General features: G+C 38.1%; 1 protein-coding gene across 11 annotated transcripts in view; it reads left to right on the forward strand.

The window, feature by feature from the left end:
• The window catches only part of tenm4 (teneurin transmembrane protein 4), a 287,452-nt gene that overhangs the window by 250,178 nt on the left and 10,269 nt on the right, over positions 1 to 27,005 (forward strand). For all 11 annotated transcript variants that reach the window (XM_055195967.2, XM_055195958.2, XM_055195960.2 and 8 more), the window contains 5 exons: positions 1,473 to 2,350; positions 9,812 to 9,984; positions 15,688 to 15,923; positions 23,760 to 24,056; positions 24,933 to 26,547. In XM_055195967.2, coding sequence (XP_055051942.1) covers positions 1,473 to 2,350; positions 9,812 to 9,984; positions 15,688 to 15,923; positions 23,760 to 24,056; positions 24,933 to 26,547 — 3,199 coding nt within the window. The remainder of the gene's footprint in view (positions 1 to 1,472; positions 2,351 to 9,811; positions 9,985 to 15,687; positions 15,924 to 23,759; positions 24,057 to 24,932; positions 26,548 to 27,005) is intronic.

A 27,005-nucleotide genomic window follows, 5' to 3' on the forward strand; every position in this document is an offset into this window, starting at 1 on the left:
GGTCCCCTTGAATGCGCCATTTTGTACCGCCATTTTTCTACAGAAATACTTACTGGACAAACTTTTTTTACTAAGTTGTCTCCGACTATGACATGTTTGTCCGGTGGCGGCTAACGTAGCTTCTCTATGAGTTTCAAAAGTGAGGGGTGAGCAGTGGACTGAGCCGTTGGTTGCAATTCACAACATCACCACTAGATGCCACAAAAATGTACACACTGCACCTTTAAGTAATGACGGTTGAAAAGTATTGGTTGTAGTAATGTATCCCACAATAACAATGCACTAGACTTGACCTTCCATTACCTTTCGGTGTGATGAATGAACAAGAATTAATGCCTGCTGCTTTTATATATTTTAGGCTAGCATTTCTAAAAGAAGTAGAAATATACAGAATAAGCCACAAAAATCCCCACGGAAAGTTGTAATGTTCAACTATTTATGCCAAATGTTTCCTAGGTATTGCGAGCCGGGATGAAAGAGAATATCTAAGGACATACTGTATTAAGTATTAATGCTTAATAATATAAATGACTAATATTAAGTGACATTCTCGAATTTAAGTTTACAACTTTCTTCGTCTAAATGCCACTTCTGTTTTGTTAAATTTCATGCGAAAATGTCAGCAAACAGTTTTCGCTCTCATCAATTATACACATTTTGGAGTCCCATTTAGGAGTCTATAAAGAAATAGGCAAAAACTTTTAAAGGAGTTATTAAAGCTCTGTGTTAGTCAAACTTTTCGCTCTGATTCATAAAATCCCAGATGTCCCAGTCAGTGACATCAAATTAGTTTCCGATTGATATGATTTTTAATATAAGACTCAGCTTGGTAGCTTTTTTGTCTTTTCTTTCAGTGCATTAAAAAAATCTTTTAATCAGCCAGCATTGTTTCCTTGCCAAGAACACTATTGAAATAGGACACTTTATATTTGGCCTCTAAGAGAGATTACAGCCCCCCAGTAAAGAAAGGACCTGTTTTAATCCACCCGACTCAATCATTAATGTGTGTAAAAAGCCAGCTGCATTATTTTCAGAACAATATGTAATAATTTAGACGGCTGGGCAGAAGGCGACAATCCTGTTCGATAAGTGTTTCACATTTTTTTCTATTATTAAATGAATCACCCAAAGCTAGAATAAGACTTTTATGTGTTAGGCTAACAGATACTGTGCAAGCGTGTTTAGGGAGGTTCACACTAAGAAAGTCCGCATGATCATTTCCTCCTTGCTGTGATGGTTAAAAATTTTGACTCGCCTTTCTTCAAAATAGAATTAAATACTACTTACTTTTTTACATTTACTGGATTATAGTTATTTATATAATGTAATGTATTGTGAGATATACCCTGATACGAAATGGTTATTGAAAATCTAGTGTTTCATTTCAACTTCAGTCCATAGTAAATGCCTAAATTTGCAAATCAAATATTTTCTTGACGTCTGCCTAATATTTTGCTCCTTTCCCCTGACAGGTACGTTTAGAATGGCCGACAGACCTTGCGGTGAGCCCGATGGACAATTCCCTTTATGTGCTGGACAACAATGTCGTCCTGCAGATCTCAGAAAACCATCAAGTGAGAATCGTAGCCGGTAGGCCAATGCACTGCCAGGTACCTGGCCTGGATCACTTCCTGGTCAGCAAAATCGCCATCCACGCCACCTTGGAATCCGCCAACGCTCTCGCCGTCTCCCACAACGGCATACTTTACATCTCCGAATCGGACGAGAAAAAGATCAACCGCGTGCGACAGGTCTCCACCAATGGCGAGATCTCTCTGGTCGCTGGCGCCCCTAGTGGCTGCGACTGCAAAAACGATGCAAACTGCGACTGCTACTCTGGCGATGACGGCTACGCCAAAGACGCCAAACTGAACGCACCGTCCTCGCTGGCGGTCTCACCCGATGGAGAACTATTCATCGCCGATCTGGGTAACATACGAATACGCTACGTCAGAAAAAACAAACCGTTCCTCAACCCGCTAAATATGTACGAGATTTCCTCGCCGATTGACGACGAACTCTACCTGTTTGACGTGAACGGGAGTCACGTTTTTACTCAAAGCCTGACCACTGGAGACTACTTGTACAACCTGACATATTCAGGCGACGGTGACCTGAGCAGCGTCACGGACAAAAATAAGAACAAAGTGACTATTCGTAGAGACACCACTGGATTGCCTCTTTGGCTGATGGGTCCTGATGGTCAGACTTTCTGGTTTACTATTGGAACTAATAATGGGCTCAAAAGTGTTGCCACTCAAGGTCAAGAAGTAGCTATGATGACTTATCATGGAAGTTCAGGATTGCTGGCCACAAAAAGCAATGAAGATGGGTGGACTTCCTTCTATGAGTGAGTATACTCAATATTTACTGATATACGAAAGACTGCCCAATGATTCGTGGGGAATCATGTGATCGAATGTGTTATAGGTGCACTGATACAAAGTTTCTGCGCTGATACCGATAATTGGTTACTTATAATGACATTTACTGATATGATTTAACTCCTTGTTTTAAATTATTATGTCATGAAATTAGCGTAGATCGTATAAACTGAGATACAGTTTTCATACTGACACAAATTAAGATAATCACACAGTAGGGCTCTGGTGCATTTTTCAACCCCTTCTGATTTCCAGGATATACAATAATCTACTTTAATCATCGGCTGTTTTAAACAATCGTCCGATAGTAAGGAAAATGCTTTTATCTGCCGATACAGATTATAGGCCAATATATTGCATCCCTAAAAATTATCTATTTTTCGGGTTTAGCTCAAGTAGGCAACAACATTGGTGTGTCAACATTGGTGTGTAGGGATGCACCAACATGAAAATTCTTGGCCAAAGCCGAAACCGAATAAAATGAAAAACTCAGCCGAATACCGAATATTTTTTTATTGTTCATTTTCCTAATTATTTTGCCAATTTTCCACACCATTGCAGAAGGTACATCCAGAATGTCCTTTATAGATATACTAGTTAAAACTGTTCCATTTACATTCAACCAAATAAATGCATTTTGGCTCTACGGATATTATTCCGATCTTCGATTCCTGCGCAAAAGGCAAATAACCTATCCTTAAAGCCACACTAAAGAGTTTTTGCTCTTTGCTCCCCCTACAGGGTGGAAGCGGAATTGTCCATTACCTCTGTCGTAAATAATTTAGCCTACTGCAGCAAAACTGGCTCTGATTGGATTTTAGGTCTGCCGTAGAGCAAGTTTTTGTAGTTTTCACACGAACTACAGGACCGCGACCTGACGGTTGGAAACTTCTTTAGTGCGGTTTTGGCCGATAAAGAGCTGCAAAGCGAATGTGAAAGTGCCGTTCACCCTGTTTCGAGTGGATGAAAGACTGAAACTTTTTTGGAAACGTTATTTTAAGGTAAAAAAAACTCTGTAGTGTTGCTTTAAGAAAATTGCAACAACATTTATATAGCACTCGTATGTTTAGCAATGCGGACTTGTGCATGTGTGCACGGTCAAGGACGATCAAAGGATGAGAGAGAGTGCGGGAAGATTGACAGAGGAAAAAGCGCTCAACAAGGCGGTCTAACAAAAAGCTTATTATTAATAAACGTTTTATTTTTTTTGTTTAATGTAGAGTTTTTTGCTTTTTACAGCCGAATAATTTCAGTTGCCGAAAATTCGGTACATCCCTATTGGTGTGTTTGGGACCATATGGTGAAAGGGATCCCACTCAGGTCCTTTATGGAAGGGTTTACTTTTTGTCCCAGGGCCCTGTTAATTTATGAGATTGACATTTGTAATGAGACAACAGCTTGCTACTGAAATGCGGTTTTATTGTATTTGCCACTTTTAAAATTGCCTGAAGGCTATTTTCTCTTGACTACACCCAACCGCTCTAATCGATTCAAGGTTAAATATCACATACTGACAGCATCTGTATGCCTGCTGCCAGAAGAAAATAATTTTGATTTGTTTACAGTAATGCACTTACTGTATGTATTGGCACATTTATATTTATGTGACCTTGGCGTTCAAAATCACTTCACGCAGTTGTAGTGTTTACTTTAATGTACAAACGCTGCATATTTGATAAGAGACGCTAAACGAATCTACTGTAGATAACCGACTCTAAGAGGTGCCTCAAGCGCATACTTCCCTGGTTCAGATGAACTTAATTCATTTCATTTTTCCTCCTCCTGTGTTTTATCACGACTCAAGCTGTCATACAAGTTGTTTAATCCCTCTTTGCTAAATGAACAAATAGCAGGCAAAGTACATTTGCTCAATAATTGCAATTAGAGACGGAGGGGGAGAAGCAATAATTAACATCAGCAATAGTTGCGCCCTTGTTTTTCTTTCCCAAGTAATTAGATCCCTCCTTTCCCTTGGGCTGAATAGAGTCGTCTTTGCGATAAAGGAAGTTTGGTTTATGTTTGGTTTTGTTTTGATTGTTTTTTGGAAGTTGTAATTAGTTTTATTTTATTCGGCATAATTGACTTTAAAGGTCGAGCTGCCATCTGAGGGCCAAAGTCGCAGTTTTTCCTGCACTTCAACAGAGCGTCCCAGGCAATTTATCTGCTCTCTCCAACACGCAGCACACCCGCTTTATCATCTGTGCCACCTGAATTCATTACGTTTCTGTGAAGCGTGTTCGCCTGCGGATGCTAAATCGGCCTGGACCTGTGCAGGGGGCTGTACACAGAGTAGCAGGACCATAACAAAGACATCTGCTGAATAGATGTCCATCTACTCTATTCAACTTTGCAAATTTGTTGTGTTGCTGTGTAAGCCATTCCAGATCCATTTGATCTGTTTAAAGAGCCAGTAAGATGCCAATTTTAAGTGTCCTATCACTGTTTATTAGTCCCGGACTACAGGTTTAAATGCATGCAAGGTCAAAAAGCACTGTAATTTACTCAAAATATAAATTTAAAATTACCCCATTTCTCAGAGATCTCCAAACAATTCGTGTGAAGCTGTTCAATGACTCAGTCTTCCTAAACCTCACCTTTCAGTAGCCTACTCTGCTCTGATTGGTCAACGGACAGAGTCTCCGCACAGACCACAGATCAGTGGCACAGACCAACAAAAGTGCAACATGTATTGACCTAGTGCTAACATGATTTACTAAGAGGATATTATCGATATCAATACACAACATTCATCATTAATCCAAGCAATAAAAACGACGATAGAAACAAAAAAATCACTAATTTAAGCATTTATGTAAGCTAACCGGGTCATGGCAAAACCGTAAGTGAGCATGCGTTAGCCGTTTGCTAACGTGACTCTCTGACAGTATATTAAGAGTTTAAACAACGACATCATTCATCATTAATCCAAGCTATAAAAACAACAATAGAAACTAACATTTTACACTCATTTAAGTATTTATGTAAGCTAACCAGGTCATAGCAAAACCGTAAGTAAGCATGCGCTAGCCGCTTGCTAACGTGACTCTCTGACAGTAGCCTATATTAAGAGTTTAAACAACGACATCATTCATCATTAATCCAAGCAATAAAAACAACAATAGAAACTAACATTTTACACTCATTTAAGCATTTATGTAAGCTAACCAGGTCATAGCAAAACCGTAAGTTAGCATGCGTTAGCCGCTTGTTAACGTGATTCTCTGACAGTATATTAAGAGTTTAAACAACAACATCATTCTTCATTAATCCAAGCAATAAAAACAACAATATAAACTAACATTTTACACTCATTTAAGTATTTATGTAAGCTAACCGGGTCATAGCAAAACCGTAAGTGAGCATGTGCTTGCCGCTTGTTAACTTGACTCTCTGACAGTATATTCAGAGTTTAAACAACAACATCATTCATCATTTATCCAAGCAATAAAAACAACGATAGACATTAACATTTTTACACTCATTTAAGCAAGTATGTAGCTATAATCATACTTACAGGTTGTGGTTAGGAGACGCATGTTGTTCCAAATAAAGTGGGTACTGAACCATCTTTCATTGCCAAACGTCTAGTAAATCCCTCTGTTAAAAATTAATTTTCACAGCCAAACGTTTAGTAGGCCTATATCCTTTCTTAAAAAAGTAATTTTAACCACAGATTCTTCATCTATCTTCATCCTTTGGTAGTGAAAACAACACAAACTGAAAACACAGCGTGATATGATGTTGACACACTACTAGCTGTAGGCGAGTCATAGTTTTCGTTTCTCCCGCTGCAAAGCTGAAGGCGGAGATTATTACGCAAAATAAAGTGTGACATGGATAAAGTCAGGCAGGAGATTCAATTCATATGACGACTCGTTTCAGCGATTCAGAGTCGACTTCCTACTTTAGAAGCCAATAACTTTATTTATCGTGCACTTTTTGGTTCAACTACTTTGCACATTGTTTACATTGATGGACAGCTACATGACACACTGCAATACAGGTCAGTTTCAATTTTGGATCTGTGTGGCTGTTTAGTGTTCCATAGAACACTAAAGGAGAATTTTAAAGGTGCCGTTTTTGTGATCCCATTTTTCAAACTTTAGTTAAAGGAGCAATGAATCTGTTGATGTTATTGTTTTATATTGTTGTGTGAAGTCTACTTGCGCCCACTGCTATTATTGGACAGCTTCATTACATGTGGGGAAATGTTTTAGAAACATATATGTTTGACCCACAAAAGATTCTGGGTGCCAAAGATGGTACACATAAATGACAATACGTATGGTAAAGTAGAAACAAAACTTTAAACTCGACGTGACTAAATTACCATATACAACACAGTAAGCGCGCATCGGAATCTTAACTGCGGCTGGTAAGTCCTTTCAATAACTTTGTATATAGATCACAAATGGTCAAAATAGATACAACCTACATTTGAGCTCTCAAAAAAGTGTAGTCTATGACATACGTTTGTGAGTATTTGTCCATTTAGGGGCAATTTTAAGAAATGCTCCAGTCCCAGAGTCCTTTAACTGGGTCAGTTATCCATGACTACAGTAGATTACAGCTCCAAAAGGAGATGTTTTGAGGTCTTGGCTCGTTTCCCTCTCCGAGATGAATCGGTCGTTTCTCTCCACACTTCACAGCCTGCTGAGGGAAAGCTCACATGGACTCTGGCGAATAGAAAATACGGGGAAGGGATTGGGTTGGAGGGGTAGAGGAAAAACATGATCATTTGCTTGCTTGCCAAAGAAAGAAAGAAACAGAAGTGTTGTGAGTCGTGTGCAGCCATTTTTATCTCTATTTGGTTTCCAGCCCCCAACCTATTTTCTTTATCCCTTGATTAAAGCAACAGATAAATAAGAAATATAATGAAAACTATTTTGGAGTGGAAGTAAATTCACAGGTAAAAATAAGTATCACCATAGCTGTGGCCTTCACTTTATTATTGCTACGGTAGATGACAGTGTTTTAGTCTGTATGTGGCACAATGAATTTTCTCCGAAATAGATTTGTGCGATTGTGGCTGGTACAGTACCTTGTCTCAATGAGGGATTTTTAATAGGGGTATGTGGACACCAGGGAGTACTTAGGTTGGATACAGGGCTAATTTTATTTTGCTTTGTTAAACCCATAAAAACAGACAAAATAATAGATTAAACTAACTAAATTGTGATTATCCTGTGATTTATTTTTATTTTTTTAGGGAAAAAAAAATATTATATAATATATATATACAATTTAAAAATGTCTGGGTAAATATTGACCCAATGCTGGGTTGTTTTAACCCAACTGCTGGGTTATTATAACTCATGGTTGCATAACAACAACCCAACATTGAGTAATTTTTAACCCAACATGTGTTTTGTCCAATATTTATCCAACATGGGTCAAAATAATCCAGCCATTTTTAGAGTGTAATAAATCATATGAATTATAGAATATTAAATAATAAATGGTATTAATACACATAATAAATCATGTTTTAAATATTTTATTATTATATATTAATACATAATGTAGTAGTCAACTATATTTAATTAATAATAATAATAATACATCATATTAATTAATAATAATAATAATAATATAGTATTATTGATAATGCAAAGAAATGTAGAGTATAATAAGATTGATAAGGCTGTGGGGCACATAAGACAAAAAAATATTTTAATAGTCATCTATTTACTGAGATTTACAGTCTCTGTTTGTTTTAGATGTAGCTGGGTGGAGCTGCCACTTCATGTTGGAAGGTTTATCAGAGATGCAGGATCTATCTGTACACTACTGCGCTACACAGCTCTTTTTCTGAGTGATATTTTCATATTATTGCTTTTTATTTTCTGATCCAAGCGTTTTTATATTGCTTTTATTCAGTTAATGAAAGTATTTGGCTTTTTTTTGCCGAATACTTTCCGGATGTCAAGGTTGGATTGAAGCCATTTCGTAACATCATATTGCTTACTTGCATATATTGTGTGAAAGTCTGCAGACTTACTTGCATATATTGTGTGAAAGTCTGCAGACTCCGGTCTAAAGAAAACATGGCTTGTTTATGATTTGAGGAATAATCTGTATCTGTATGACAAACAGGTGAATTGTATTTTTAACTTAAAGGCCACATATTATTACACTGCAAAAAATGACTTTCTTACTTAGTATTTTTGTCTTGTCTTCAGTAGAAATATCTAAAAAATTTTAAATCAAGATGTATTTTCTTGATGAGCAAAATGACCTAAGAAAATAATACTAGTTTTTAGACAAAAATATACAAATTAAGTGAATTTGTGCTTACACCAAACAAAAATATCTGCCAATGGAGTGAGAAAATTTTACTTGAATTAAGTGTTTAAGAAAAAAGAAATCTTATTTCACAATTTTTTTTCTCACCCCATTGGCGGATAAATTTGCTTGTTTTAAGGACAATTTCACTTGAGTTGTATGTTGTTTGTCTTAAAACTAGACTTATTTGCTTGGGTCATTTTGCTCATCAAGAAAAAGCATCTTGATTTGGGAATTTTTAGATATTTCTACTGAAAACAAGACAAAAATACTAAGTAAGAAAGTCATTTTTTGCAGTGCATTATGCAAAATACACTTATATAAGGTGTTTGGACATAAATGCGTGTTGGCAGTGTGAAAACCACCAGCCTAAAATGAAAAAAATTCACCCACTACTTCTTTTATAATCCCCATTAAACCAAAGCAGTCTCATTAGACATGCCGTTTTGATTCTTTTGTTAATGTGACATGACAGTGATAAAGCCCAGCCCACAATCACTGACTGGTTCATTTTACCCAAACGCTTTCCTAAATGTGTTTGTTAGCATGATGTGGCGCAAATGTGGCTAAATATACTATTGTCTCAGACTGTATTCACAGAAATCAGATCTATTTTTAATCAAAAGCACTCACTGTTTGTTTGTAAGGTAGTGAGGAGCTGTAGCTCATTTGCATTTAAAGGAACAGACATGAAAACAGCACTTTTTGGTCCCATCAAAATAAGGGCATTTGACATGCTATAAAAATGATCTGTGTGGTATTTTGAGCTGAAACTTCCCAGACACATTCTAGGCACACCTGAGACTTATATTATATCTCGTAAAAATGGGCAAAATATGTGCCCTTTAAAATTTCAGTGTAGCGTGGGAGGGACACTGCTTTATTTGACAGAAAACTTCATAAAAAAACAAAAAGCTAAACATGTCACATGTCTTGGGAAAGCCGAAATTCTTGTGATTTGAATGATGTAAACCGTTTTAAGAAACAATCAACACAGCAGATACAATTTTTTAGGAATGCTAAGTGGTACTCATGTTAGGGTTTGGTTTCAAAAAGCAATCAAGTTTGTCAATTCATTCTTACTTAATCTTCCTGACACTTATTGTCTCATCTCATCTTTATATTCTTTCATACCTCCACAGGTATGATAACTATGGGCGGCTGACGAACGTGACCTACCCGACAGGAAGGGTGAGCAGCTATCGTACGGATTCAGATAGCACTGTGCGGGTGCAAACCGAGGGCTCCAACAAAGAAGACATTACGGTTACCACCAACCTCTCAGCATCTGGCACCTTCTACACACTTATGCAAGGTAAGGCTGTCTGTAAGACTCCAATTAAACAATTTATTTGTCATAATAATGTGTGACCCTGTCTGTGAAATCTAGGCTAAAGTCTCATTATCTAAGGATGAGATTTGGAGCATCAAAGTTTGAGTTCAATCATTGGACTTGTGTGTGTGGTAGATGAGGTAAAGAGAGAGAGCAGGCAGGGGGAGTGGGGACTCAAAATGTTTTTAAAGTTAAAGGTGCAGTGTGTAATTTTTAGAAGGATTTCTTAACAGAAATGCAAAATAATATACAAAACTATATTATCAGGGGTGTATAAAGACCTTTCATAATGAACCGTTATGTGTTTATTACCTTACAACCAGACCTTTTAATCTACATACACCGAGGGTCCCCTTACATGGAAGTCGCCATTTTGTGCTGCCATTTTTCTACAGAAGCCCTTAACTCATTCACCGCCATTGACGAGTTATCTCGTCATTTATGAGTTCATATTTAACTGATAAATATGCCTTTCTGGACGAATTTCAAAGTGAAAGTGTAATACCGCTTTTATCCACTAGATGGCACCAAACCGCCAATTTATCAAAAACGGAAGTTAAAAAGATTTGATGATTTATTTGAACTGCCTTTATGTTTGATAGTCATTCTGATCTCTAACATAAATTCCTTTACAAAAACGCATTTTTTTAAGCTTTTGCTCAAGATGTTGTATTTTTGAAGAGAAATATCCATATTTCAGTGGTCAAATTAAGTGGAAACGGTAAATATATAATGAAACGTTTTTTCCCCATTTTGTTTGTTTGTTTGTTGTTTGTTTGAAAGCAGAGGGTGTGTTCTTTAATTTGATATAATTTGTATGTTTATATATTTATAGAAGATAATTTTTCCTGCAAGGAATTTTGTGAAACTTTGTTAAAATCACAAAAATGCAGGAGGGCAACTTTTCTCAAAAAGGCTGGCGGTGAATGAGTTAACGTACAAACTTTTTTACTAAGTTGTCTCCGACGATGACATGTTGTTCTGGTGGCGGCTACAGTAGCTTCTCTATGCGTTTCAAAAGCGAGGGGTGAGCAGTGGACTGAGCCGTTGGTTGCAATTCGCAACCTCACCACTAGATGCTGCTAAAATTTACACACTGCACCTTTAAAACATATTTTTTTTCTGCCCCGTTTGCATGTGTATTGCAATTTAATTAAATTTAATTATATTTTTAGGGGTGACAACCCTCTTTAGGTATGATTAGTTGGCTCCTTTTTCAAGTCATATATGAGCACTGCATAAATGTTTAAAAATCATATCATAAAACATTTTATTAAACTCGGTGGGGTGGATTTTCATTCGTCCGAGGTAGAAAAGCTGTCACTGGGACAATGCCCTTTAAAATTGTCCTAATACAGGTACTGATAGGTACTAATATGCAGCCTTGGGTACAAATGGGTACATTTATTTCTGACAGTGTATGTTAAGTATTAATCTTTGGAAATAATACATTTAAGTGAATATACATATTAAATGTGAACTGCAGCAAAATTGCAGCTATTTGAACTGTAATGCAAAATGTACATTTGCCATTTCTGTGATTTCATTGCAACTTTATCAGTCCTTGAAATCTAAAATTCATATTTGAAGGTTACTGTGTAAATCTCATGTGTGGGGAAAATCTGTATGTTTGTCAGAAGCAATTGACGGTCCATTCAACTACTAACAAACTGCCAGTTGGCGAAATCAATGAAGGCTTACGTGTTTGTATTTTAAAAAATCCCAAGACCTCCCACTCATGAAGACACGACTCAATTGATTTCCTGTCCGACACTTTTGTCGGTTTCATCCCACCTTCTTCACTCATCGACAGTTTCTAATGGCTGTCTCAGAAAACCAAACTTTAATCACTTTGGCCTGGAGACAATGGGGCGTGGACGGGGCCAGGGGTCGACGTCCTAACTTGTGATTTTGCTCGCACAGTTCGGCGTTTTCATATCCCGTTTTTCACCTGACCAAGTGCTTCATCGATTACCAATAAATAGCTCTGAACTCTTTCGCCCCATGCATTTCATTTCCTAAGAAACTGTAAAGATTTTTTTGCGCTCCTGTGAGCATTTGATTTGAAAGGCTTCCCTTGGGCTTCATTGGTTTACTGTTGACTGCATACACTGTAAGAGGGGAAAATGGTGTAAAGTTCTGCTGGTGAACAAATACTAGACCAAACTAATGGTCACTCACGCTTTGTGACCTTGTCCAGGACATCTGGCTAGAGAGAAAGAGGGCACTGAGCCAAACGCTTTGCTGCTAATTAATTCACCATTGTCTGCTTTGTAAATGGAAACCAGTTTGGCTTCAGCTCCAACACTTAGTGTCGTGCATGCAATCTGGATATACATTTCTCGGAGGTGGTGACCTTGTGCTGTTTATTGACTTTCCAAGGTTGTGTGTGTGAGCGTCTGTGCGAGTGGAGCCAGTCGATTTATTGGTAGAGGCATTAGTTTGTATGCCTGATTTAAAGGTTTATGAAATCATTTTGGTCAGATTTTATTGGGGACTGATTTGATGTTATTGATATGTAAGCTTTTTCTGTCCTTCCACAAAATATACTTAAAGGAAAACGCACCGTTTTCAATATTTTATTATGTTCTTACCTCAACTTAGATGAATAATTATAAAACAGGCAGTTCTGGTTCTTCATTCTGATTGGTTGAAACACGTTCTAAGCCGTGATAAAATACCCCGGTAACCCCACGGTTCAGACCGCATTACATAAGTATCACTGCATCACTGTTGCTGCGTACCGATTTATGAAAATAATCACCACAGTCTTTAATCATATTTTAAATTTGTCTACAATTGCACAATTATGGCGATATCCAGATAAATGTCAATAAATATCGTTGAGTCATCTAATCAATAAAGATAAAACGCTCCCTGAGGAGTTTCTACCTCAAATGTATATTTTCGCTATCAATTGGGTGGCGATCTTACCCAACTTAAACACTGACGCATTCACTCAACACTGAAAACACTGTGTTTTGATCAGGCATTAAACTAAAACTGGGTGGCAACTTAAAAAAAAAAACGCTGACAGGGAAAGAGTTAATGTTAAGCATGCTTCCACGCATATTTGATCATCACTTCAACAGTTGCACGATATAAATGTTAATGTATAAATTAAGATGAATGTTGATTTATAAAATAAACACCACAGTCTTTAATCATATTTTCATTGTGTCTTTGCTGCATCTGTGTTGGTTGGGAACTGCACTCTGTTTCAGTCACACTTGATTTTGAGGAACTACTTTGTTTGGCGGAAGAGTAATATTTGTACTTATATAATTACAACTTATTTGTGTTTTATTTTATGAAATCCCGCTAACGTTATGCATATGAAGTAACTGTTTTATAAAAGCAATAAGCCCCGCAAAGCAGTAGGGTTACAGTGCATTTTATAACAACTAAGGGGGTTACTAACAACGGCCCTTAGCTGTTATAAAATGCACTGGTAGCCCACTGCTTTGCGGGGCTTATTGCTTTAATACATACCTATCTTTTTTTCTATGGCTCCAAACAAAAGTTGTATTTTGTGCCACCTTACTTACTCTTGTAACTACTCATGTAACAGTCTTTAAATAGGGAAAACATGGAAGTGTTTGGTGGCTTCTAAATTCATCCCTGTTTGGATCCTAAGGAATGAATGGGGCTAAGCTAAATGCTAACACATTCACAATGCGCTGTATAAAGATTAAGTGCACGCATTGAATAAAGATAGGTATGTATTAATTCCTCTAAGTTGAGGTAAGAACATAGTAAAATATTGAAAACTGTGGTGTTTTCCTTTAAATACATAAATAAGAGCTAAAATTGTATGACTAGGAAGCTAGGTAGTAGCTTTGAGTTTAGGAGCATCCAGGTTTGATTTCACATTGATTTCATGAACTTCAATATTAGAGTTATCAAGATTATATTTTCACAGCATGTTCTTTGTATTATGTAGGATGATTTTATTTAGAAAACAGTAAATCACAAAATAAATGACTTTACATGATTTCTCACAGAGTAGGTCACATACAGTATAGCAAACTTGTGGCTCTGACATCAAAACGAAAATTGATGACTAGATCAAAAATACCTAAATTCTTCATTTTAATTCAGTGATTTTAATAAGAAAATGTGTTGTGCTTTCTTCAGCCTGACTTTAACCTCTCGTCTTTAACAGATCCCTCAGGCTCCTTTTACTAATGCAGCGAGTGACTTACATAACTGTGATGCTCTCAGAGAGACATACTGTGTGTGTGTGTGTGTGTGCGTGCGCGCGTGCGTGCGTGCGTGTGCTTGAGAAGGAGAGAGAGAGAGAGAGAGAGCATTGCATCTATGGAAATGTCCCTGTAAACCACATATGCCAACGTGTGTGTGCGTGTGCGTGTGCGTGTGCGTGTGTGTGTGTGTGTGTGTGTGTGTGTGTGTGTGTGTGTGTGTGTGTGTGTGTGTGTGTGTGTGTGTGTGTGTGTGTGTGTGTGTGTGTGCGTGCGTGCGTGTGCTTGAGAAGGAGAGAGAGAGAGAGAGAGAGAGAGAGAGCATTGCATCTATGGAAATGTCCCTGTAAACCACATATGCCAACGTGTGTGTGCGTGTGTGTGTGTGTGAGAGAGAGAGAGAGAGAGAGAGAGAGAGAGAGAGACAATAAAGAGAGAGTAATATATTACCCACTATATTCAGATTTACATCAACACACACACATTGCCTCTCTCCCCTCTTTTTTATGTTGTGTTCATTTTATGTTTGTTTATGTAATCAGGACTTTTTGTATTATAAAAATGTTCATAAGCATAAAGTTGGGGCTGCTATCTGCATTGGTTTTGAGGAGCAATTAATTCTCTTTGATCAGTAATAAGAGTCTCACTAAAGCACTTTATCTGTCTGTATGTCTATCTATCTGTCCTTCTATCCGTCTTTCTGTCTGTCTATATCTTCCATCTTCCGTGCCTCTCTAAAGCGCTTAGTGAGACCACCTGGGGATGGAGACTTTCAGTTTCAGATTTAGTTGTGTTTCTATTGCCAGAGGCAGACCGCCTCATCTATGATACAGTAGCCTTCTGGTTTCTCTGCACCTCTTTCTCTCTCTCGCTCTCTTTCTCTCTCTCTTTCTCTCTAACTAGGCTTTGAAGCATTGCTTTGTTTTGTCTGGTCTTGGTTGAACAAACAAAAGTGTTGTTATAAATTTCACGGCTGCCCCCATCTTGAGAAAAACAGTGCACATGACTGATATACTGTAGATATCGAAGATATCTATAGATACAGATATCTATAGATAGATATGTAGATATCATTTTTTAACCTACCCACAAGTTAAAATTCTGTCATCATTTACTCTCTACTGTTTATGTGGAGAACTACACAACACTGTAAAAAATGTGCTGTAATTATGCAGCTGGTTGCCAGTAACTTACTGTAGAAGATAAATACTGAAAATGTTTCATGTTCATTTAACTTTGAACAAACTGTTGCCACTAAACAACATAAATGTCCAATCTACAGTAAGTTACTGGCAGCTAGCAGCCATTAATACCAGTAATACTGTAATTTCTACCATTTTTTTTTTGAGTGAATAAATGTTAATGCTGTTTTGTACTGTAGCTGTCAGCCACCTGTGTGAACTATACAGTACTTACAGGATTTGAAATACTAATTTTCACAATATTTATGGACATTTTATGTTTTTTGTCTTTACAATCAAAGATCAAGTCAAAAACAGTTACTACATCGGCTTGGACGGCTCCTTGCGTCTGGTTTTGGCCAACGGTATGGAAGTGTCTCTTTATACGGAGCCTCACTTGCTGTCAGGTACCGTCAACCCGACCATAAGCAAGAGAAACGTAACTTTACCCATCGACAACGGACTCAACCTGGTGGAGTGGAGACAACGCAAAGAACAGGCGCGAGGGCAGGTCACGGTATATGGACGCAGACTCCGGGTAAGAGCAGTGTCTCTATATCGACTATAACTTAACTCATTCCCCGCCAGCCTTTTTTTAAGTTGCCCGGCAGCTTTTTTTTTGGTGATTTTCAGTAAAAGTTAAAAAAATGCCTTCCAGGAAAAATTTATTCTATAAATATATAAACATGCAAACAAACAAATTTCATCCTATCTCTTTTTATAACCACTCAAATAGGCATGGGCCGGTTTAAGATTCTGGCGGTATGATAACCTTTAGCAAAAATACCACGATTTCACGGTGTTGCGGTATTGCCGTTGCAACAATAAAATGTGTTATTTTCAAATGCCAGGTAAAAATAAAGCCTTTAAATTATAATATGCTTTAAAATATATATATAATATTTTCGTAATGTGCAGTGTATTATATGTAAATATCAAATCAATCACATGACTTAATTATTTAATGAATTTTGTATAAACACAGCTCATGCCTTGGAGACAGTATCACAAAACATTGTGAGCCCATGTCTACTCTCAAATATGGGTAGTTTTTTTTTAAATACCAAAATTTGAGCAAAAAGCTGAAATAATTGCTTTTTTACAAAGTGTTTTGTTAGAGATCAGATTCGGAACTATGCGCAAAACATGCAGTGTGTTTACAATGTTGTAGAATTAGTTGATGCTTTAGTTTTTTTTAATAAATCCCCCTAGTGGATAATAGCGGAATTACAGATTACCGTAAAACTCGCCAAGGAAGCATCATTGGTAGAAACAGTGATGCGCGGGTCAATGTATAAACAACCCACACCCTAACCGCAACTCGGACCGCAAAAACACCCCAAAAATAATACTGTACCCGACTCGCTCCCTGGCCCGCATTTTTAAAAGTAGTAATTATTTAAAATAGTTAACTGGCATCTTTATTTAAAACGACCTGACTGACCGCGACCCGAATTTTATAAAAAATATTTTTTGATGACTCGTAACCGCGGATCAACCCGCGCATCACTGGTAGAGAAATGTTTTCTCTTAATTGACGATATAATTTGTCAATGACGGGAAAAGAGTTAGTGAATAACTAATTTTACTGCCAGTTCAGCGTTGTTCCTGTTTCTGATGGTAACACCAAACACACACACAAAAAAAACTATAATGTTTCTAAAAAGACCAATTCACCCAACTTGTGTGTAGATTAATCGTGGTCACCATGAAAATATCAGTAGATGATAGAATTGTGGTTATAAATAAATGACAAATATAAAACATAGTAGTAGTAGTATTAGGTGACATTCAATAATATTTTATTGTTCAACATGAGTTGATGCATTAACTAACAATAAGCCATATATATTTAAAGCGTTTATTAATACCAATAACATAGTTAATGCTTATTCACTGCGCAGTAGTTCATGTGAGCAGATACCAAATAAATTTTGATCAAAAAATCAATAAGTTATTTTGAACTATAACTAAATAATATTATTTTAAATCAGCATTATTATTGATTATATTAAATTACCTACAGTACTATGCACTGATCTCTATCAGTATCTTAATTACAGAATTTTATATTTTAATGAATAAAATGCTGCTTAATTTTAACAAGGATTGCTCAAACATGGTGTACAGCCCACCTTGCATGTATTCTCATGGTTAGCTCCTTAATGGAGGCATGCTATTTAACACGGACCACAGCATCCGCTCGACTCCCAGCCATCATCATCTGCTCATCCTCTGTTAATTTTACACAGGCACAGTTTCATGCCTCGCAGTCACACCTCCCAAACATCGCAGCTCATCTGAGTATCGAGATCCTGTTCTTGGAGTAATTGCCTCTCGATTATAATCTCTGTTGCCTCATCTCGATCATCATCAGTCTCAGTCACACACGCTGCGTCTGTCCTTTAGACTGATCGCCCTTATTACGGATGCCCTGTAGAGTCAGGCCAGGTCTTACCAGTCAGTTTGCTGCCTCCCAAGGTCAGCGTTTGCGTGCGTGTCTCAATGGTCTATTCATCATGCAGCAGGCACGTTCCTCTGACCCTGAGGACTGGGGCACGGCTGACTCATTGAATCAGACAGGGGCTGATGTCTTCATAGTTCCTGACAACATTATGAATGATCAATAACTGTGAAATGTAAAAGTGGGTGTTCCTGTAGTTTAGTTGATAGAGTATTGCATTAGCAGCATAAAATGTCATGGGTTCGATTCCCAGGGTGTGCTGATAAAAATGGTACCTTGTAATTTGCTTTGGGTAAAATACAAATGAATAAATGTAAAACTGTTTGCAATTTACATTACATGGTTAAAAGTTATATGGATGCCCTGTTTGCATTTGGCAGACACTTTTTCAAAGCATGACCTTTGTCTGTTATAATTTACAGTTTTGGGTATTCCTGATCACCTTAAGCAAAAGTTTTAGTACAACATAAAAGACCTCTTCTATTTCAGCATAGCATTTCTTCTGTGCACAAAGCAAAACCATAAAAATCTTTATTGGAGCAGTTGTAAAAAAACTGACCTAATATGAAGACCCACACCTGAACTCCATTAAACACCTTGAACTGAAACACTAACTGTGAGCCAAGCACCATCACCCAACTTTAATATGTGACCTCACACAGACCGGTTTTATATTACACCATTGGAAATTGGAGTATTTGATTATCTCCCTCCTCAGGCTCAGGGTTTTGAAAAATAATGTTTAATAAGCTCATATATGTGACCCTGGACCACAAAACTAGTCATATGTCACACGGGTATGTTTGTAGCAATAGCCAAAAACATTGTATGGGTCAAAATTGTAGATTTTTTAAATGCAAAATATCATTAATATATTAAGTAAAAATCTATTTCATAAAGATATTTTATGTGTTGCTAAGGACTTTAAAGGCAATTTTCTCATTATTTCGATTTTTTGCACCCTCAGAATCCAGATTTTCAAATAGTTGTATCTTGGACAAACAATGGGTTTTATTCACTAAGCATGCGTATGCACAAATTTGTGTGTGAGATGTACGTAAGGATGTTTTCACGAATCACAAATTGTGATTTAACAAAAACGTTAGTATCAAAATGTCTTTTAAATGTACTAAAAATTCAAGAAAACCTAAAAGCACTCACATACGCTAGAATCAAATACTAGGCTATAATTATAACATTTAAATACATAAAGTTTACATGAATATATTTTATATTATAATGTTTTCTGTATTATATATTATTATAGGCTACATGATGACTATATGATTATTATATAAATTATATTATACATTATTATAGCCTACTTTTTTCTACACATGACAAATCTTCACGCTTTTCTTTCTCACTTTTTAAATCTATAAGAAGAGTTTCGTTGCAAAACGAGATAAACACCATTTTTTAATTGTTCAGAAATCTCGTTTTTTGGTTGTGCATTCCAATTAATTTCAATGCAACTGCAGTTGGTTTGTTTTGATTTAAACCTTCATAACTTAAAAAATACAGCTAAGTAGCACCATAAAACAAAATAATAACATGATAACATAATAATAAACATGTTTTGACAAAAATGTAAAAAAATTGATTTATCTCGTTTTGCAAAGAAACTCTTCATATGAAAGTGTCTGCTTAATGCCTAATGTAAACATCATGTAAATGTAATGAGATGTCCAAACATCAATCACTTGATCTCCTGTCTGTTTTATTTTAGATACAGATGCGCGTCTTTGTCATATTACTTAAATGTCATATTTGTTAAAGGTGCAGTGTGTAAATTTTAGCAGCATCTAGTGGTGAGGTTGCGAATTGCCGCCACCGGAAAAATGTAATCGTTGGAGACAACTAAGTAAAAAAAGTTTGTCCATTAAGGGCTTCTGGAGAAACATGGCGGCACAAAATGGCGACTTCCATGTAAGGGGACCCTCTGTGTATGTAGATAAAAATTTCTTATTCTAAGGCAATAAAAACATAACGGTTTATTATAAAAAGGTCTTTATACACCACTAAAAATATAGCTTTGTATATTTTTTTGCATTTCTGTCAAGAGATGCTTTTAAAAATTACACACTACACCTTTAACACATCCAATACTTCTTTAACGTTACTCCGATCGGTGGAAAACACTGGCTTCCTCCAGCGACAGTAAAACCTCCCAAATAAAAAATGCAAAGCAAAACAGAATTTTACAGATGATAAATATGATCATGGATTTCTTTACAAGCTCTTTTGCTTCTATGACAAACTGCTCTAACATTTTCTATGGACTACCTTTATATGGAGCTGGTTTGGGTGTGTTTTATGCAAATTACCGACCTCGTGCACGTGGCCGCTCATGTAGAACACTCCAAATTCGTAAGTACAAGTATAAGCACAAACTCGTGTTGTGTATTAGGCGAAAAGTTTTCGTAAGAAGTTCAAGTGTGCATATAAATAAGAAAAACTTTACGCAATTATTAGTGAATGAGACCCATTGTCCTATCTAATAATTTATTCAGCTTTCAGATTTTCAAAAATTTACCCCTGTGACTGGTTTTGTGGCCCATGGTCGCATATGTGGTTATGCAGTGTGCTCAATCCTATTTCTCTTCAATTTATACTCCAACACTAAGTATTACACAAACAACTACAGTTGCATACTAGCTAATCCGGGCACTTTTCTGGGAACATTTTTATTCTGTGGGTGTTTTTTTTTTTACTTGTTGCCTCTTTGGAGAGGACATGTATCCAGACCAGACCCCTGTAGAGACGAGAGCTGCTTATAAGCATTAAGTGAGGGACAATCTGTGCTGAAATCATCCAGCAACCTTGAGTGACATGTCAAGTGAGATTATGTGGGTGAATATGTGTAGTGTGTCAAGTGTGTGTAGTGTACGAGTAGGTGGTGCTTTTGGCCAGAAGAATATCGTGATGACACAGAGCCAAGAGAAACAAGTACAGGCTTTAAGATTTACAGTATATGCTTCCAAAAAAATTATAAATATATTTAGTACCATGATAATACCAGTGAAGCACCATTTTACAAGTCTACATTATGATTTCTGTACTTTTTTTTCAATGCTTCACATCATGATATTTATGTGCATGATATTTATGTGTTTATTTCAATGCTTGAATCCCAGATGTCCAATGTGATCTTTCTGGATCAGACTTTAAGATCCTTAGGCAGTTGGCAATACCAAGTGCTAATTGGCATGCTTATGACTAGCTGCCTCGAGTGTTTGTGACAGGGTCACATGGCCATCAACGTTGCTACTCCACACCATCACAAGAGCTTGCGCTGCCAGGCCACCAAAAATCTCCTTGTCTCCATAGCAACCACATCTCTTGTCAACCTCAGAGCTTAGGAAATACAATAGGGTAAAATCTCCCCTCACAGCACGCTCGGACCCAAAAAGCCCACCCAAAGCTTGAACACGAGACCTCGAGTTTTTCAAATGTTTGCTTTACATTATTAGGCCGGTGTACTATACCGCCACCAAACAAACAAAACGATTGTGTGAGCAGGCGTGTTTGCTCAAGAAAGCGACAAATCGCACTGAATAAACAAGATTATAGTTCTTACCACAGCGGCGGACAGAGAAAAATGTGGAAAATTAATGGCTAGGCAGCAAGCAAATATTGAATTTGATGAACAAAAAATTGAATTCATTTTTTATGATGGCAGAAATGAAAATCAAATGGTGTTTGATTGATTTGTTTACATGTTGAATATGAAATAAGTGGTATTGCTTACAAGTTGTTGTTTTCTTTTTACACCAAAGTGCATTAGTGACGATTTTAAGATATTCAGTTAATTAGTCGAGTTTAAAAGACCAGTGGCTCTCATTACTAGTTCTGATGGATGTTTGTTTGTAAAGAGGAAACGGAGAACGCCACGAGAGATGTATTGTGATCACTGACGCTTTGTCATTGTGAGGGGCGAGGAAAAACACGAGTCGCTTCTGTTTTAAATCGCACACTTGTCACGCTTGTTGTATGTATATCTACACTGTAAAATAACATGAGAAACAACTAAAGTACCTGTTTATATTTTGTAAATAACGTCCAATACAGATCCTAATAAAAGATCCCAATACAGATCCCAATATAAAGGTGTTGTTATAGTCACAATAAAATGTATGACCCTGTTTGTAAAATCCACATTAAACTCTCTATATTGATTTGAGTTTAATATTTTGATTCACGTTGGGTTCAATCTTTGGCATGACCTTATTCAATATTGAAGATATCAAGGTTATATTTTCACAAAATGCTTTTTATATTATGAAAACATTAAATCACTAAAAATGACTTTTCCTGGGAGGGTCACAGTGTGCTAACTTTTCAATTTTGGCATATGCTATTAAAATCCATATTGTTGTGTGATAAATTTGTATAAGTACTTTATAAGCCCATCCCTTTGGTTTTAACTTTCTTTTGGGGCTTCAAGCCTCAATAAGGGAGGTCCTCTGGAACCACCCTGAAATTTCCACCCTTCCCCAACCCCCTTTCCCCCATGATATCTGAGCCTGTATAAAGGAATGTCCAATTTAAAACATTCCCCTTGAGTGGGTTTCTATTCTCTCGAGGGCCCGGATCTCACTGCCAAAAGCTTTTTTCCAGCCCGTTGGGCTTCTGTTCATCCAGAGCTGGGCATGAGGAACCAGCCTTTCCATTTCGTTCTCTTTTCATCTGTATCTTTCTCCTCGTGTCCGTCCCTTCGGTCTCCCGTCATCATGATCCGGTCCAGTTGGCCCTTGACAAACAAAGTTCTCTCATCCCTGGCACTATAAAGCCTATGAACATCTGTGAAGTTATAACCGCTGGGTTCTTTTACATTTCCAGTGCAAAACTCTTTGCGGTTGTTAGGGTTTTCGTGGCGGTTACTTATTTACTGGCCAAGTCTATTCACTTATTGTAGTTTGCAAGTAGTGGTTTGTCCTTGCATGAACCTGTGTGGGCTACTGTACAGTTTTCAGAGAGATGCAAGTATTTTTAGTATTTCGGTATTTTCAAGGCATCATCTCGGCCCTGTTATCATCTGATCAAAAGGGCGCAGGTCATAATAAGGTGGGAGTAAAAAATGGGGGTGGCCGTCATGTTCCCATCAGTATGTGGCAGGGTGGTTACTAAAAGAGTCGGGAGGAAATATTTGTCCTTTATTCTCTCAACCTCTTTGTTCGGCAAGCCAGCGTGAGTTCTCCTATTCATGAGCTGTGCGCTTTTAATGTACAATAATCCTCTCAATTAGGTAATAGTGACATTAATTGGCCCCTGTGTAATTGTCCCTTCACAGATGAGAGCTCCCAGCATGCCCATGTGGAGGAGAAAGCCATGCTCGCATCTTCCCTCTCCTATACACTGGACCAAATCCAACAACAACTTACAATAACTTTAAGACTCTGTTAGGCTATGTCAGGCACTGCGATTGCCAACATACCCAATAGAAAAAGTGAACATTGTTCAAGAAAGTATAAAGAAAGAGTGGGCAAAATTCGTCTTAATTCGTATGTTAAAAATATGTTTGGCACAGATGGTCATTTAGCCAACGTTCACTCGACCATCCAGCCATTAAACAAAGTCATGTGCCTAAAAAATAGCAGCTGTGTTTTTGTACAGTCAAAAAGTGCAATAAAGGTATCCCATGAAATGCATTGTGCCATGCAGTTAAGAATTGAAGGTATTTAAGGTCTCTAAATCCTCAGTCGCCCCTTGCACTGACCCTTATGTGCATTTGGGATCACAGCCCATTTAGGACCATTTCCCATTGAACTTTATTTGCTATTCAAAAGTCTCATTGGGTTTCTACAGATACTCCTCAGTAAATGATTTTAGCAATCAGTGAAGTTCTTTTTTATTAATTTCAGTAGATAAAATACAAGAAATAAGTCTAAATCTGTTTTTATTTGGTAGGTTCATAACCGGAACTTGTTGTCCATGGATTTTGACCGTGTAACCAGGACTGAGAAAGTGTATGATGACCACAGAAAGTTCACCTTGAGGATTCACTATGATCATGCCGGAAGACCTACTTTGTGGGCTCCAAGCAGTCGACTGAACGGCGTTAACGTCACATACTCACCGGGCGGCCACATCGCTGGTATCCAAAGGGGAACCATGTCGGTCCGAATGGAATATGACCAGAACGGGAGGATCGCGTCAAAGATATTTGCAGATGGAAAGTCTTGGAGCTACACCTACCTTGAAAAGGTAACTTCTTTAATTTAGAAATTCGGCCTAGGGCCTAGCTCTCTCGCATTAGATTGTTTTCCAGACGTCCCTTCGTTGAACCCTGTTAATGTGTGACATTAATAAGTTTTAACCTTGCATGCTTCAGCGGCGAACCCTGTCTAATTCACAGCTTGCATTATACATTGTTACAGTACACAGCTTGACAGCCACGTTGCTCCTAAAATATCACTGCGATAGAAATAAAATGTCACTGTCTTGTTATTCGGATTAAGTATCAAAGAAATGTAAGAACTGCAATTTCTAGGTTTTACTTCGTAATGTGTACTTTGTAAGACGTACTGCATTTATGCGTGAGATGCTGTGAGCCCAATAGATGGTTTAAAAGTATTGATTATGAGTCTTAACTTGACTCAATTTAACAATTTAATCATTTTAAAATGCTCATGTGCTGACAAGATCAATACCTACAATAGAAAAAAGTAAGAGGAGTTGCTTCCTGTGGAAATATACACTCCAGAATCTCCTCTCAGTGACCTCTATAGTTAGGTGACATTATTAGTAATGTTATCGGGGTGGGGGGGGGGGCGATATGATGATTTTATCCTCATTTAATGAGATTTTGTCCAACTTCATTTATCAGCCAGTGTTGTGGAGCAGCATTAAGGTTATTTGTAATTTTTATGCACCCTGAAGTGATTCTGTGACACCCTACGGTTTGTTGTGCAGTTAGTCATGTGGTGTAATGTGACTCCTGGGTTCTTGGTGACCTTCAATTTCATTGGGTGGAGAATTTAACATTTAACAGTTTGAAGTGCTCTCAAAATGTGTTGGGAATTACTATGCTTCATTAAATCTGCTTACTGACTATCTCTCTTTTTCATTTTCCTTCGGCAGTCTATGGTACTACTCCTATACAGCCAGCGACAATACATCTTTGAATTTGACAAGAATGACCGCCTCTCTTCGGTCACCATGCCCAATGTTGCCAGACAGACCTTGGAAACCACCCGTTCCATCGGCTATTACAGAAACACATACAGACCCCCTGAGGGCAATGCAACGGTTTTGCAGGACTACAGCGAAAGTGGCCTGCTTCTTCAGACCATCCATCAAGGAACGGGGCGTAGAGTTATGTACAAGTATGGCAAGCTCTCCCGTTTGCTCGAAATCCTTTACGATACGACACGGATTGCCTTTTCTTACGATGAATCTGCCGGTATGCTTAAAACTGTGGGCCTACAAAGTGATGGCTTTGCGTGCACCATACGGTACAGGCAGATCGGACCTCTGATTGACAGGCAGATCTTTCGCTTCAGTGAAGAAGGCATGGTGAACGCTCGCTTTGACTACAACTACGACAACAGCTTTCGGGTAACGAGCATGCAAGCGGTTATCAATGAAACGCCGCTGCCCATTGACCTCTACCGCTACGATGACGTTTCAGGCAAAACTGAGCAGTTTGGCAAGTTTGGAGTCATCTACTATGATATCAACCAGATCATTACCACAGCTGTCATGACCCACACCAAACACTTTGACGCTTATGGGCGTGTCAAAGAGGTGCAGTACGAGATTTTCCGTTCGCTAATGTACTGGATGATGGTGCAGTATGACAACATGGGTCGAGTGGTTGCCAAGGAGCTTAAGGTGGGGCCTTACGCAAATACCACTCGTTACGCCTACGAGTATGACGCCGATGGCCAGCTCCAGGTCGTGTCCATCAATGACAAACCTCTGTGGCGCTATAGTTATGACCTGAATGGAAACTTACATCTTCTGAGTCCCGGTAATAGCGCCAGACTTACACCACTGCGCTATGACATACGGGATCGCATCACACGATTAGGTGACGTGCAGTACCGACTGGACGAGGATGGTTTCCTCAGACAAAGAGGCAATGATTTCTTTGAATATAACTCTGCTGGACTGCTTGTTAAAGCCTACAGCAAAGTCGGCGGATGGACTATCAAGTACCGCTATGATGGATTGGGCAGGAGAGTGTCCAGCAGAAGTAGCCAAGGCCATCATCTGCAGTTCTTCTATGCCGACTTGTCCAGCCCCACCAGAGTCACCCACATGTATAACCACTCAAGCTCAGAAATCACCTCACTCTACTATGACCTTCAGGGCCACCTCTTTGCCATGGAGCTGAGCAGTGGTGATGAGTTTTATGTCGCCTGTGACAACATTGGCACACCGTTGGCTGTTTTTAGCGGTGCTGGCATCATGATCAAACAGATACTACGTACAGCTTTCGGAGAGGTGTATCTGGACTCGAACCCAAGTTTCCAGCTAGTCGTAGGCTACCTGGGTGGCCTCTACGAGCCACTTACCAAACTTGTCCACATGGGCCGCAGAGATTACGATGTTCTTGCTGGCCGTTGGACCACTCCTGACCATGATGTTTGGAAGCGGCTTAACAGCAACAACATTGTGCCCTTCAACCTCTACATGTTCAAGAACAACAACCCCCTAAGCAACAGCCAGGAAACAAAGTGCTACATGACAGGTAAACATAAGACTTCTTAGAAAGTTTCTATTGGAATACACTTGAGCCTTATATTATTTCCCCTGCAGTAGGGTTCATGTTACATGTTACCAACAACAATCAAAGCACGTGGATTTGAGCCCCTCCTTGCAACAGATTGATTATTTTCCAGGCTCACATCCCAGCCTCAGCTTGGGGTGTTTCAGGCCCCATAAATTACTGCTTGTGAACAATGACAGCACAACAAAGTCGCCTTTGTTCTTCAGTCAGGTCATTCCTCTGAAATGTCCCATCAGTCTTTGCTTCCTCTGCTTGTGCAGGAGGTAAATACTAGTGAATGGTACCCAGTGTTAGACAAAGAACACAAAGGGGTCAGTAGAACTAGAAGCTATGGGCTGTATCTCTCTCCACTTTAAAGCAAAAAAGCAACCGCGTTTGCCAAAAAACAAATAGTATAGTGGCATTTGTAGTCTGGGATT

Source organism: Misgurnus anguillicaudatus, chromosome 24 (genome assembly GCF_027580225.2).
Source record: "Misgurnus anguillicaudatus chromosome 24, ASM2758022v2, whole genome shotgun sequence".
Classification (NCBI taxonomy): domain Eukaryota; kingdom Metazoa; phylum Chordata; class Actinopteri; order Cypriniformes; family Cobitidae; genus Misgurnus; species Misgurnus anguillicaudatus.